This window comes from Mirounga leonina, unplaced genomic scaffold (genome assembly GCF_011800145.1).
Source record: "Mirounga leonina isolate KUSES-001 unplaced genomic scaffold, KU_Mleo_1.0 Mir_127, whole genome shotgun sequence".
Lineage (NCBI taxonomy): Eukaryota > Metazoa > Chordata > Mammalia > Carnivora > Phocidae > Mirounga > Mirounga leonina.
In genome coordinates, this window is record NW_023270316.1 from 68,930,259 (window position 1) to 68,945,370 (window position 15,112).

The following is a 15,112-nucleotide window of genomic DNA, read 5'->3' on the forward strand; positions in this document are numbered from 1 at the left end:
TTTTTTGAGAGAGAGCGAGCACGTGTGCAGGAGGGAGGGGCAGAGGCAGAGAGAGAGAGAGAGAGAGAGAGAGAATCTCAAGCAGGTTCCACCCCCAACACGGAGCCCTCTGCGGATCTTGATCTTGATCTCACAATGCTGAGATCATGACCTGAGCCAAAATCAAGAGTCAGATGCTTTACCAACTGAGCCACCCAGGCATCCTTGCTGTGATAATTATTGAGCCTGGGTCATGGGTCCATAGGGAGTGATTGTATTATCCTGTCTACTTTTGCATGTTGGGAAACTTCCATAGAAAAGTTGGGGGTGCAACTCAAAATTACATAGTAACATTGGACTTTGTCAGGGAGTGAGTGACCAATAGATATCTAAATATGTTCCCATGGGTATACATAAGAATTGCACAGAAGAGTGGTAAGTTGTGAAATCAAGATTAGTACCTGAATTTCTCTCATAGCAGTGATTTTAAGTGAGTTGCATGGGAGGGGAGAGCTGTGGTAGTGAAGGTTACATGGAAGTAATTGTCTTTCTATTTTTTTCCTTTTCTCTTATTTTCATCCTTTCAATTTCCCCAATGCATGAGGCTCTTGACCACCATAAAGAAAGCTAGACCTGATGCATTGTCTTCATTACTTCTGAAGCTGATGGAATGTTATTTATTGCTTCCACCTAAGTTTGAGAAATTCAAGATTTGTCTATTTCATCAGTTCTTATGTAGCTCAGAGAGCTTTTATTGTCCTGCAGATTCCAGATGCTACTGTACCTGCCAGTGCTAATTTAACATTGAGCTGAAGATAAACACAAGGTTTTGAAAGGAATGATCATTCAGGAAGATCATACAAACCTCCTACTCCCCCTAGCCTCCCCAGGATCCGTGAGAGCTGTAAAGGTGAAAAACACTCATATTTTTGCATGCCTGTTGGTTAGGAGGACCAGTTAGGCTACAGTCAGATATCTCTTAGGGAATGATGAGCAGGTGGTCTAGCCCCATGATGGCCCTGAACAATTTAACTTTTACTCTAAGGCAGAATTTTACAATTAAGGAGGGCAGTAGTTTCTTTGTTGTGTGTGTGTGTTCTTTTCTTTCTTTCTTTCTTTTTTTTTTAAGATTTTATTTATTCATTTGAGAGAGAGACAGAGAGGGCACACAAGCAGGGGGAGAGGCAGAGGGAGAAGCAGGCTCCCCGCTGAGCCAGCCAGGAGCCTGATGTGGGGCTCGATCCCAGGACCTGGAGATCATGACCTGAGCCGAAGGCAAACACCCAATCATCTGAGCCACCCAGGCGCCCCTATACTTTGTTTTCTAAAAGGAAATAGGATTGAAATAAAATGTGAATTGGATACTCATGTCTTAAAGCTTTTTTTAAAGGAAACATTAGAGAGTGAGAATATTAACTTCCACTAGATAACATAAGCCATAAAGAGGAAAACAAGAGTAGACAAGCCTATGTACAGGAGAAGAAAAATTCAACTCTGAAAATGGTAAAAGACCACATCGAAACCTATGAATGGCAAACCTAATAGGAAAACAAACGAGATTTAGAAGGGATATCAAATCTGGGACCAAAAAGAAGAAAAAAAAAAAACAACTCTTGGAATCAATATCCGTAACTTTGCTTAACTTAGTATATACAAAGATAAGGAAAGTAAGTTATACACTGCTATTTAACCTCTGAATGCAGCTTTCATTATTTAGATTAGGTAACACTGATGAAAATACTTTAGAAACTGTAAAATATTCACAAATATAAAATACACATGCACTTAGTGCTGCCTTTAATTTTTTTCTAAGGTGTCATCATAATAATTGCCTTGGAGGTTAAAGTTTGGACTTATGATTTGGGCTTTTCAGTTTGAGTATCTTTAAAGTCAAATAAAAGACATGTATATGGAAACGAGGCAGATTTGTTTCATCAAATCTCCTTTATACTTTTGTGTCACGGTGTACCCGTGGTAGAGTTTAAGTGGCTACATTTCCTTGCCACCTCTGCCGTGGTTTAGTTCCCTCCGCTTTCACTGGGGGCCAGCACAGCGACTTGCTTTGACCAGCAGAACGTGGCGGAAGCCTAGCAGCTTGCACTCCTGCCCTCTGAACTACTGCGGTTGGTGAAGCGCCCGGGTTGACCCCCCTGAGGCTGAGAGACCACGGGGGCTGAGAGGCGGGGCCGGCAGTCAGCAGAGTCGTCAGTGGAGGAGGCCGGCGGAGACCACTCAGCCCCTCCCCTGTCAGAGGATTGTGGCTGCAGGAACGATCCCGGGCAGGTCCCAGGCAGGATGGGCAGGACAGCCCCCAAGCGCCCAACCCAAACTGCTGATCCATGAACTCAGTTCATTACCTTTCCCGGCAACAGGCTTCCTGGGATGGGAGCACCATCATGAATCACTTTGATCATCTGTTCCCACTTTAAACACCCCACATCCCTTTGGTGATCTCTTCTCATCTCATACGGTTTCCATGCTTTTCAGACCTTACACTGACCTGGTCACTCTTCTCTGGACATAGTCCAGCTTGCCAAATCTCTCTTTACGTTGTGTAGCACTCAGAATGGAAAACCGCTGCAAATACGATTTGCCCCTTTTACTCGCTCTGGTTTTTCCCTAGAGCTCCTTTCTCATAACAAGCCCCCGAAGCAGGAGCTTTACCTCTTGTGCTTTTAACCCCCTCCCCCAGCAGCAGAATTTTCTCATATCTCAGGATCCAAGTCCACTGGTGTCGCCTTTATAATGCTTCCCTGTCTGAACTTGTTCCCGACCCCAAAGTCTCTTGTCCTTCATCCGTACAGCTCTTTACACTGAGTGTTAGGTCCGCTGTGTCTGGCTCCTTGGCTAGGCTCTGAATTCCTTGAAAACAGCTATTTTGTTTTCTTTTTGTACCTTAACACTTCACCCAGTACTTGGCATATATTAAATGCTTAGTAAATGTTTAATGAGTTGGATAATTATCTAATATTCTCTGGGTATTAAAATACATTATCTTCTCGTCTACATTTTTCCACAAGGCCATTAAGAGAGACCATCAGATTCCTGTCTAAATCAAGATATAAGATTATGTCCATTGAATTTTTCCCTGTTTACCCACTCAGCCCATCAGCTATGCTGCTACTTTCTTTTTGAATGCCATCAAGCCTGCTGAAGAATTTTGACAGAGATGTTTGTTTGTTTCCTGTTTCTGGAATGTGTTCACTCATTCTTGAACATTGAGGCGTTTGCTTTATTTTGGTTTTTCATCTCTTTCATTCACAGCCATACGAATTCACTTGCAGTAATTTCAAGATTACATACACACTCCGGCGTATTTTACTACTGTGGCACATCAACAGTTGGGGTTGGTAAATTTGATCTCATGCGTTATAACTATTAATACAATAATAGTACTTTACACTGTTAAAGTGCCTCACTATTTGCAAAATGTTTCCCCAGATCTGATCTCATCCGCACTTCAGTCAAATGATAGGTAGGTGGGTAGGTAGTGATGCTCATCTGTGGTTTTCAGTCCGGGAAATAGCTTAGAGAGAGAGGTCACCTGACTGGGTATGGAAGAGTCAAGAATTGAACCCAAGCCTTTCAGAACAATTTAGAAGCTTGTTTAGGATCTGGGCTCTGGTGCCTTAGGCGCATTCTGCTCACTCCTGATTAAAGAGCGCTTTCCTCACGGAGAAGGACAAACACACACCACCAGTTGAACAGCTCTGCTTTCTCCTTGCGTTTCCTGTTCTCGTCATTCTCCAACCTTTTTTCCTCCAAGCTTTCTCCTTTTTATTCTCCCCCACCCCGCTTTGTGTTCTGAGCGTACCCGTTCGGTCATGTGTTCTGCTTGCGAGCGGAAGTTGTTTTGGCCCCGCAGGGACGAAGGAAAGAAACGGACACTCGTGTCGGGCGCTGCACCCGTGATTATCCCCATGTTATCGGATCAGTGTGGTGACCTGGCAGGACAGGTGAAATCATCCTCCGTTTCTACAGATGACGAGAGGAGGCTCAGAGATTTACCCAGTTACTACCTACCTTCGCATCCATCTTCTCCCCCCAAGTTGTCTGAATAAGGATTTCAAGTGGAAATATCTGCCCTTGGAAGTGATTTTGTGCAGAATTTAATATGCGTTTTTGTTGGTTTTGTTTTGTTTTAAAGGGGGCACTCCATGATGTTTTCCTTTTTTCTGTGATATTTTCATATTTCGAGAGTGTGGGAGTAGTTTAAGAGGTCCTGGGGAAGGCCGGCTGTACCTCTTGCCTTCCAGTGTGCTTGTTCCCATTTGGTGTATCTCACTGTTAAGAAGTAAACTGTTACCTGGATGAGGGTTGCACGCACATGCAGCCCTTCTATCCACCTCTCATACCTCAGCAAGAACTAGTGTCTCAGATGGGTCATTACAGAGACCAGAGCTCCAAGGAGCTGGGACCCGGGACAGGTGAGAGAAGGGGGGGGAGGGCCGGGCTGCCGTCTGGGGGCCGGCAGCGGGGGCGGGCCTGGGGGCGGTGCACTGGTGCATCCCTGCACAACAGGCAATGAGGACTAGTGCCTACGAGGAGGCTGTCGTCACGCCTTCTCCTAACCTCCCGATCTAGAGTCAGTCTTCGTGCTGCAGAAGTCAATGCGGTGACCACACTTCTGAGTTTTAGGAGTTGGGCCGCACACACAGCCTCCTGTGGAGGACTGGTACCTTCTAGAGATGATAAGCATCTCTCTCCTTAAACTGAATTTCAACAACACGCAACCTGGTGGCCTCATAATTACAAACTGCTAAATGTTAGAGATGGAAGGAAATAATCTATAATGGCTGTGATTAGTCATAAAGCAATCTCTTATTTCCCCACTTTCTAGACAATTGCAACACGACTTTCCCAGGGCCCTGATTTTCAGCACGGATGATTTTTTCTTCAGGGAAGACGGTGCCTATGAGTTCAATCCTGACTTCCTGGAGGAAGCGCATGAGTGGAACCAGAAAAGAGGTGACAAATTCCTTTCCAAATTCCCCGGGAAATCCTATCGTGCACATAGATAGTAGCTGCTGCAGAATGAATACGTTTTCTAGAAGGAGCGTAATCAAAAGTTCTGCCATTTCCCCCCCTAAACAGAATGTCAGAGCATAACCTTCCTAGATTCCAGGAAAAAGAAAATGATTGGTAATGGGTTCTGAAATATGTGGCACTAAAGTTGTGTAATGAGGACAGCTGTGATAAAAAATAACAAAATATGGAGTACGCTCACCCTTCTGATTGTTGCATGTTGTTCACTGTTCTGTAACATTGTGTTGCAGCCAGAAAAGCAATGAGGAATGGCATATCCCCCATTATTATTGATAATACCAACCTCCACGCCTGGGAAATGAAGCCCTATGCAATCATGGTAGGAAGAAGCATCATTCCGAATTTTCAGTTACGGACATTTTGTGAGAAAGTTGCAACATTTGTTCTTTCCTCTTCTTCTGATCTGCCATGATCTCATCTTTATTAATCGTAGCTCTCTCAGGGCGCAGGTAAAGAGGTTTAATTTTAGCGTTTCTCGGTTGTTCAATGGCTGAAATTCGCTGAGATGCTAATTATCACCTCAGGGTACATTTTTAAATTGTCCTTGGTCTGAATTCTTGATAGTTTTTCTGTCTTGATTGTTTTCCCAAGGGGAGACATACATGCCCAGGAGGACCCTCTGAGACTTGCACAGAAATACTGGTTGGACAACGCTACTAGCCGAGTGGTTGATAATAATAAGACCTTTCTGTCTTTGGCAAGCCAGGGATTTCAGTGCTGGGCGGTACTGGTGCGGGAGAGTCTGGGCAAATTTTTTTTTGGTTTAAAAACAGATTGAGAATTAGCACTGTAACCCTATTAGGATACTAGAATATAAATATACAAAGATAACAACTCGGCTCTCTATTGTCAGAATAGGAAAGAACAGTAAGATGAATAAAACATTGTGCATATTTTTAATTTTGAAATATGTCTGATTTTTTTTCAGACATATTTCATCTCTTATGGTAATACATTTTCACTTCTTATTGGGTATATAGACAGGAGAAAAGATCCTGAAACACACAGGGCAGGAAGAAGACAGCTGAGTAGTCTGATTTTGTCACACACAATCCCCACTAGGCTAACTGTAAAAGGAATATCTCCAAAACGGGACTTGTGACTTCTTTTTAATTTGGGGGCAAACTAGCTTCCATATAGGTGCGCTTTTCTCGAACTGTACGTCCATCAGGTTTACTTGGGCCCAGCCTGTGGGACTTTGGGTTCGCGAGTAGGAAGGAATGAACATCAGCTTTGTGGTTACTTCAGTTCATGGACCAAGAGTCCACTTGGGAGAGAAATGAACAAGGACATGAATAGTCTAATCAAGGCACAACTCAAAACCGAGAGTTAGCGGGAGAGTGGCTTAAGGGAAGATATTTTACTTTTTTATTTTTTATTATCTGGAATGTACAATCTTTTTCAGCCATCCACAGCTATTAGTAAGACCCAGAAATTAGATATTTTCCACTTATGATATTTGAATCCTTCTCTAATTAGAGGGGTCCATCTCAAGAATGAAGAGGAAATCTTTTTACTTTGCTCTTTTCATTCTGTATTTTAGAACACAATAAACAACAGTGATAATAAAGTTCAGATTTTGAGATTAAAAAAAGTAGTAGCCAATTTATGAATGCAAAGAATATCTGGATGTTTATATGGAAACTGTAATCATTTTCTAAACTCAAGGAAAATGGGGCACAGTGCACTGGACCAAACTGTGTTGCATCAGAGGGGAAAGCTCCCTTTGGTGGGAAGAGTTTGTAAAGAGTATGGGAAAATCACTTTTATTTCATAAGCTCTGTTCTGTGGCACCCTGACTTTCTAACCAAGGTGTGAGGGATGGGACAGGGCATTTGACAGAAGAAACTCTATGATAATCATCATATAAGGGACTTTGAGAAGCCACTGAATGTATTTCTCATACCTGTGAATAGGATATTTAAAACTAGTCCAGCTATCGATTTTTTAAAAATGTCCCAAAACAACGAACCTTTATAATTTTCCTACATAGTAGATAAAATGGACCAAAATTTATCATTGGGAGCCATAATATAGTCTGAGAGTGGCTAAGCATGGAAATGAACCAACTGTACTTGTTAAGATAAACTCAGGCCTTGGATTACTGGTAAAACAGAGGAATTGTAGAAAGGATTTGTAGTAAATGTGAAATGGCAGCATAAACATTCCCAAACATACATACCATGTCTTCAATGTTTTATGTACTTTTGAAAAATCAGGCACTTGAAAATAACTATGAAGTTATATTCCGAGAACCTGACACTCGCTGGAAATTCAACGTTCAAGAGTTAGCAAGGTACTTCTTTGTTTTTCTAGTTCCTCATTATGTATCCTGCTATTTTCAGGTATTTCAGACCGAACAAAAGAATCTTTTCAGGCTGGAAATGGACATGGTAGTTTTCAGGCCAGAAATGGTAATTCTTGGAAATTGATAACTTTGGAATTATTAATGTGAAGACTTTAGTTTTGGGTCAGTTTTCTAATATAATGCTAAATGCTAAACCTTGGCTTGGACTTGGTCCTTTTAAAGGACACATTTAACTTTCTGCTGAAATGCTTCTTCATTAATGAGCGTTTGAAAGCACTTTTCTCTGCATGGGATTGCACATGTCAGTGGTGTTTCTGCATTTAGGCTAAATCTTTAAAGATCTTTAGATGTTGAACAGTCTGTGGTTCATTTATGGTCTAGATGCTGCTTCTCATTTATAAAGCAATACATGTCCAAGTAATACTAACTTGTTGACTGAGTGCATGAGTTCTGATATTCACTATCTGTGTTACTAGATAATGCCAGTGATTTAAAGTAACCAGTGAGATCAGAATTTACTTTTTAGGAATAAGGCTAGTTCATTCTATGGTTACAAGCAGACAGTGTTTCCAAAGTGGGTCTGTGGCCCACCCCCATCAGGATTGCCTGAGGGGGTTGTTGAAATCCTAGTTCATGGGCCCCATTTCCATTGTGGGGAATCTCTGGTAATTGCATTTTGAACTATATCCCCAGTGGATTCTCATGCCCACTTGAATTTAAGATTATTTTAATTAGCATCTAGAAGTACCTAGGACTGACTGACATGAATCGGTTATAGAGATACGCATGATTCAAAGGCAAATATATAATAAAAAGACCTCACGATGTTCTTTTACGTATTGAGGCACAGAATTGAGACTTCTAGAAACAAAGCATCTGTGAAGGTGTTGCTCTTTGCTAGGCTCAAGGCAGCATGCAAAACAGGAGTGGAGCCTGAAAGAGAACTCCTTAAGGAGACCTCACGCTTCTGTGAGAGTTAAATCCTGAGACAAGGGAGTGCATCTCTAAGTAAAATGCAAGTAATTCCTTTTGATAGGCTGCCTTAAGTAAATGTTTGCATTTGTTCCCACATAGAAGAAACATTCATGGAGTCCCAAGAGAAAAAATACACCGAATGAAGGAGCGGTATGAACACGATGTTACCTTTCACAGCGTGCTTCACGCCGAAAAGCCCAGCAGAATGAACAGAAACCAGGACAGGAATAACGCGTCCCCTTCCAATGGCGCACGATACTGGAATCCCTATGAAGAGTTTCCCAACCGGAGGGCTCCTGGGGGCTTCACAAACGAGGGCTCCTGTAACAGAAGAGGCGGTTGTCACCATGGATATTAGAAGCCTATCTTACAGGCATTCGAAATTTTCCTAAATCAGTTTTTACTGCCAATTTTGGTATTTATTCTTTGTTCGGTTTTCGTCAAAGCTCTAATTCCAGTGTAAATAGTTGGACCTGAAAGTTTTTGAGCAGAAGCCATTATACTTCATCTTCGCCGAGCATTTGTTAAAGTGATCCTGTATGCATGGTCCGACGCTGGGAATTCGGCCGATTTGATTGTAAACAGAGTCTCTTTCTCTAGGGAAGCCAGAGATTGGAAACTGAAACCTGAGAACGTACCCAAGCACGGAAGCAGTCACCTAAGTCTAATATGTAGAAGCTTTAGTACCACTTTCTCTGAAGGAATCTATTTTTCCAGGAAGTTCATCTCCATCAGGAAAGTTGGAAAAGTGGGGGAGAAGTGGGAGGCAGGAAAAATGTTAGTGCCGTTGCTACTCTGAGAATCTGTGTATCCTCAAAATGTGCGAGGTGTGGCTGTCACGATGATACTGATTTTCCTTTAAAACGCACATGCCAGAGAGCATACACCTAAGGGAATGTTGTCCTTCGAAGTAGACACTTGGGGAATTACTCTTTATTCTAGTGATGTGTTGTTAAAAAGGTCTGTCGGATCCTTCTTTTAAAAATTTTTTGAAAGACAGCAGAGCAAGAGAGCGAGAGTGGGGGAGAGGGAGAGAGGATCCTAGGCAGGCTCCTCGCTCAGCACGGAGCCCACTGCGGGGCTCGATCTCACGACCCTGAGATATGACCCAAGCTGAAATCAAGAGTCAGGTGCCTGACCGACTGAACCGCCCACGCGCCCCTGTCGAATCCTTCTTAACAGCTCTACAAGCTGCTGAGGAAAATCAGTGTCATTATTTAAAGTCACATCTTGGTTTTAAATTACCACTTTATTGAATAAGTTTAACCTAACTTTTGGCTGTTGTGCTAATAGTGTAAATTAAAGAAGTCTGACTTTATAAAACACCAATTTTTAAGAGAGTTAAGCAGTTTTTAAAATTATGCCTGTTAATAGACATGTGTGTGATACTTGGCTGCCCAAATGTTTGGGAGTGCAAGGAATTAAACATCCCAAGATAGAAATCATACACGGGTATGTCTAAGCCATGCCCATTGGAAGATGACCAGTCTTGGTGTTTTATGTGGCATTAAGACAATGAAGTTCTGCCACAACTCTGGAATGTCCCTCTTATGCCAATACTGAATCTATGATTCCAAATTAAATCTCAGCAGGTTAGAATCAGATTAATTTGGTGTGAGACCTTGATAAGTAAGACCATGTAGGATGTATACTTTATTTCTTGTTGGCCAACAGCTTCTTTCTAATGTTCTGTGAAATATTATTTTAAGTGTCCTATATAATGGTGCTTTTATGGCTATTAAAAATTACATATGGTATTGCTTTCTATGAATTTGTCATTGAATCTAAACTTTTTTTAGACCAATGATATAAAAAAGTTAATCACCTAAATCCCATAGAATTCTACCATATTAAGAACCAGTTTTTCTATATCAAACTTATTTACCAGTCTCCTCTAATAGGAGACATAAAGACAAAAGCAACCTTGTATTTTACATGCTGAAATTATCTGATCTGTGCACATTAGAAAGACTATTACTTTAACATTTCAATACCTGACACAAGTGAAATCTTACTGCTATGTAACCAGTATGAAGTGGCCCCAGGTTTAGATCCAGAGCTTTTAAAGAGCTCAGAAGAGTAGTGTCCCTGTCTGTTTCTCTTTTTTTTTTTTTCTTGTATGACTCCTGAAATACTTGGTTTGGAAACATAAAAAGAATTAAGTGCTGCCAGCTTTATCCCAGCTAGAAGTGATCTATTTTTTCTCTTAATTCGTATGTAATTTTTTGAACACTCAACTTTAGCTTGTGGTGTTTTGTATTACTAACCTTTGCATCATTCATATAGCTGGCGTAGGGCTTTATGTACAAGATAATAGGCTCTCATTAAGTGATTGTTGAATAACACAAGTTGCTTTTACCTTTTATTCCTTATACAGTGTACCTTCTTGACTTTGAAATCGTTGTCACTTCTTAGAGGATAATATCCATATATACTTAAGCTTCATAGTTTGCTTATATAGCTTTGCTATATTATTTACAACATAAAAAAAGGAGTGTGTGCATGAGATCTCTCTGTGATCTAAATGGTAATGAAGAATGGAGGAGGTACTAGCAATTCGGGTTTTCTAGGAATGAAAAAAAAAGAGGTAAAATTCTTATAATTCTTTTTGTTCACCTGAGATTCAAGTTTTATTCCCTGTTCTAGAGTGGATCACTTGGAAAATGATTGGGGTGTGAAGGACCAAATTGTCTGAACAAAACTTAAATCACATATTATTAAGACTGGCAGAACACCGGAGTTAAAAAAACTGCAGAATGGACTATTTATTATGTTAATAATTTTTAGAGGAGAGAAAAATCATGGATCACAGTTATGAAAGAAAAAAACTGCTTCTTAAAAGATTTATTCTAGGGTTTGAAATGTGCTTATAATTAGATTTGAAAACATGGTATTTTATATAAATTTAAGACATATTAAAAGACCTGTTTGAAGAGCTTCTCCATGCTATTAGCTCCTATTAGAACTGCATTCTCTTTTCTCTATTAAGCATAGAAAGGTAACAGATGAGAATGTCCTCTTATATTGAACTATTCCTGTCTGCCTTGGTGGTTAGAGAAAACCAGGTTTGAAGGAAGGACTTGCTGAGTCCTGTGATAGGACTAAAAATAAAGCAGGGAGAATCACGGCCAATTTGAAAGAAAGATTTTCTCTTAAGTTGCAGATGATCATTTTGTTAAAAAAACAAGAACACTATGAAATCTGCTTTAAAGCATTTGAATTTTTAATTAAAATAATTCAGTGATCACACTGGAATCATAAAAAGGAATTACATTGAAGATTCTGTTTTTCTTGCAGTTATGCTGACTTAAGGTTGAAGAATTGGTCTAAGGAAAACACCACTGTTGTTTCTTACTCCCTCTGACTTTTGATCAGGATAGAACTATAAGAGAACCAACATTCGTTAAGGAAAAGTGGTTCATAGTGGGTTACCTCTGAAAAAACCAAACCAAACCAAACCAAATCACCTAAAGTAGGAACTAAACTAAAAGGAATTACAGGAGTCAAAATAACTGTACTTAGAAACCTAGTTTCACTTAATTAAGGACACAATTTAAAGAGAAAGGTATGTTTACTTTGTAAAATACACCTGATCAAATCCAGTGATCAAATCCAGTGATAAAGATTTAAAGATTTTTTTTTCTTGATTGGTTAGTAAATAAATACACAGTCAATTTTCGGACATGTAACTGAGATTAAAGTGTATCGTTACAGAGACAGGCCAGGCGCATTCCTGAGATAGACAAGCACACAGGGAGATTTGGGACTGTGTCCTTTTTTTCTCATGCAAATCCTGATGTACTTGATGCAAATCCTGATAGGCTGAAGCTGCATTTTCTACAAATTGGAAAGGCTGAGTCAGTAACTGATTTATTGTCATTTTTGTTTTTGTCGCCTTTGCAGTCTCATAGATGCCCTTTTCACTGTACTTGCGTCCTGCACACTGGTCTCCCGCTCTTTGGTGCGGGCCTGGGGGCTCCCGCATCCTGTGACCCCAGATGCAGCAGAATGCCTTTTCTGCCTCAGAAAATCCTTTGAGCTCTTGGGAGCAGTCCTAGGGGAGTCACCGAGAGACATAAGTTGATTTTCTCCTGCCGGACCCGACAAAAGGGCTTGCGTGTTTATCAATGCGAGTTCTTCGTCTGCTATTGAATCACTTTCCAAAAGGGAAAGGTCACTAAATTTAAGTGGAGTCATCTGAGGGGAATTCAACTCTTTCTTCTTCACAGGTGTTTCGTATTTGGTGCCGCAAGCCCGTGGTGGCTGAAAGGCCTTCTGTGCCGCTGGAGAAACAAATGTACAAATGGGACTGACAGGTGGCGGTAAAGGCAGTCTACTCAAAAAATCCAAAGCTTTTCTCTTCTTGCAGCTTTTTGGGTCATCCATCTCTTTCTCCCCTTTACAATAAGACTTTGAAATCATTTGGGCTGATCCAGGTGTGGGAACAAACTTCTCTTTTGGCTTACAAAGTGATGAAGGACTCTGGTAATTCATCTCACTACTGGGAGAAGACATCTGATAAAAAGACAAAAAGCAGCCTAGATAATTATGCACTAATATATAAAACATCACCAAGTTAGCTTTTCATTAGAATTATTTTTTTAAAGATTCATTTATTTATTTGAGAGAGAGAGAGAAGGGGGGAGGGGCAGAGGGAAACGGAGAGAGAGAATCTCAAGCAGACAGCCTCCCCAGAGTGTGGAGCCCGATGCAGGGCTCGATCCCAACCCTGAGATCATGACCTGAGCTGGAACCAGAGTCGGACACTTAACTGACTGAGCCACGCATGCACCCCTCATTAGAAATATTTAAGCACACAAATACCACACACATTGTCACTCCCCTCATGACTCATAGGTCAGATGGTTCCAAGAGACCTTGATATGATTGTGCTCATTCCAGAAGGAAAGAGTTTTGCATAAAAGGATATAAAAATGACAGGAAAAGAAAGAAGAATGAAGACTAATTGTACTAAAAGACAAAAAAGGAGGTAGGGGGACCTAACTTATGCACTAATCTTTTCTTTTTCATTAACAGTTTAAACAAAGATAAGCAGTTTTAAACCATTTTAAGAGCACAGACTGACTGGGTTCTAGTAGGTATACTTTTCTGTTTTGTGACTTTAGGCAATTGTTCAGCCTCTCTAGGACATAGTTTCCTCATTTGTAAAATGAAGATAATTTCCATCCCATGGATCATTGTGAAGATTGAGTTAATATAGATACACCTAGCAACTGTTAGCTACTTAAAAATTAGTCATCAGCCAGTATTACAGACCTTATGGCTTGATGTACATGTATTGTGATTTAAAGAGTTAAATCAAACTGAGCTTAGAAACAACCCTAACTGTATAGACTAGTCCTCCGAGCAAAAGGACACAAGCAAAGTATTTTCCATCACATGTACTTGCAAAGCTAAAAATGAAAGCACCTGTTTGTAAAATTTGCCCCCAAAGAACGTTACATTCTGGCTTTGATAAACAAGATAGAATTTCTAGATAACCTAGACTTACAGGAGCCAGACAACAATTAACCATACTTTCTAGGTAAGTTTAATTACATTTTACCATGTTTACTAGGTATGCACCAAAATATATTATTGCCTTCATTTATAATATTTACAAAATTCCTTAAATTTACATTAACTTACCAGAAATTTATTTCCCATGCCAAGGACTGTTTGAGCAGTGTGTGGCCCTGAAGCATAGTCTTTATTCGGGGTGGACAACTTGGGAGCATTTGCATTAAGTATATGCATAAGTTTGTTTTCTGCATCATTGCAAAACATACCAATATTCTAAGAAAATAAACGGGAAAAGCTGTTTTGTAAAATGAAAAGGCACATATTCATGTTTTCAGAAAATGTTACTTTTAAAACCAGAAATAAAAGGTTCAGACCAGAAGGAAAAGAATGACACACCCCAAATTTGACAGCAATTGTCAAGCAATCTGCCAGTGTAAAAATGCAAAGCCAACACAGTGGTTGGAGGGAGAGAGGGAGTCTGTATGTCAGGGAAGGAAAGAGATGGGAGAGATCTTTCCAATCATCCAGTTTAATAAGCAAGGTTTCACATGTATACTGGATTCGTAGCTGGAAGACGGTCTCCAGGTCCAGCTCTATTTCCTACCTGATACCTGTAAATCATCTAACATCTATAGAGTATGCCTTAGGTTAGTAGTAAAATGAGAGAATCACCTCATGTCTGTTCCAAGAATTAACTGAAACAATGTGTAGGCTAAACCACATAAAACTGTTGTTTCAGAAATTTCAATTGGTCAAATACCAGCAATTTTATAGGATTTAACCTAATTGATGAGAGTATTTTGTAAGACTTAAAAATGCTATGTAAATGACAGTCAGTTGTCTCTGAAGTACTCTTAAACAGTCTCAGAGAAAACCTGGATGTACTCTGTATGGGAGCCAAATAATGAATGCCCCCCCCTCCAATTTAGGAACCAGATAAATCAGGGTGTTATTCTTCACTATGTGTACTGAGTCTTTAGGTAAAATATTACACAAACTCCTTCACATAGCTGGATACTCTAATGCTTTTAAAACATAATTTTATTTATATATATTTTGAATAACACACATTTCAAATATTAAAGAGGGTTATCTTGAAGATTCTTTACTAGTTAGCAATTTATAAAATCCAAAATTTTATTGGAAGGCAGCACTGCAAAGTACTTAATAGTTTGGGCTACACATTCAGATGGCTTAAGTATGAATCCTGCTTCTAACAACTTGGTTGTGTGCCTTAACCTGTTTTTCATCAGTAAAATGGAAAAAAGCTCCATACCTCAT

The 15,112-nt window shown here is 40.1% G+C and overlaps 2 protein-coding genes across 6 annotated transcripts in view; one reads left to right on the plus strand and one right to left on the minus strand.

Moving 5' to 3' along the window:
* N4BP2L1 (NEDD4 binding protein 2 like 1) overlaps positions 1 to 11,040 on the plus strand; it is a 30,882-nt gene extending 19,842 nt beyond the window's left edge. Inside the window, exons 2-5 of one of the 5 annotated variants that reach the window (XM_035003576.1) lie at positions 4,820 to 4,947; positions 5,256 to 5,344; positions 7,371 to 7,439; positions 8,408 to 11,040. In XM_035003576.1, the coding sequence (XP_034859467.1) occupies positions 4,820 to 4,947; positions 5,256 to 5,344; positions 7,371 to 7,439; positions 8,408 to 8,464 (343 nt within the window). In that variant the 3' untranslated portion in view covers positions 8,465 to 11,040. Of the gene's footprint in view, positions 1 to 4,819; positions 4,948 to 5,255; positions 5,345 to 7,244; positions 7,440 to 8,407 lie in introns of all 5 variants that reach the window. The other 4 variants (XM_035003575.1, XM_035003574.1, XM_035003573.1 and 1 more) reach the window with 4 other exon arrangements.
* A 468-nt stretch (positions 11,041 to 11,508) lies between these two features.
* The window catches only part of BRCA2 (BRCA2 DNA repair associated), a 61,189-nt gene continuing 57,585 nt past the window's right edge, over positions 11,509 to 15,112 (minus strand). Inside the window, exons 25-26 of the mRNA XM_035003579.1 lie at positions 13,958 to 14,104; positions 11,509 to 12,823 (exon numbers count right to left, since the gene is read on the minus strand). Of these exons, the coding sequence (XP_034859470.1) occupies positions 12,185 to 12,823; positions 13,958 to 14,104 (786 nt within the window). The 3' untranslated portion in view covers positions 11,509 to 12,184. The remainder of the gene's footprint in view (positions 12,824 to 13,957; positions 14,105 to 15,112) is intronic.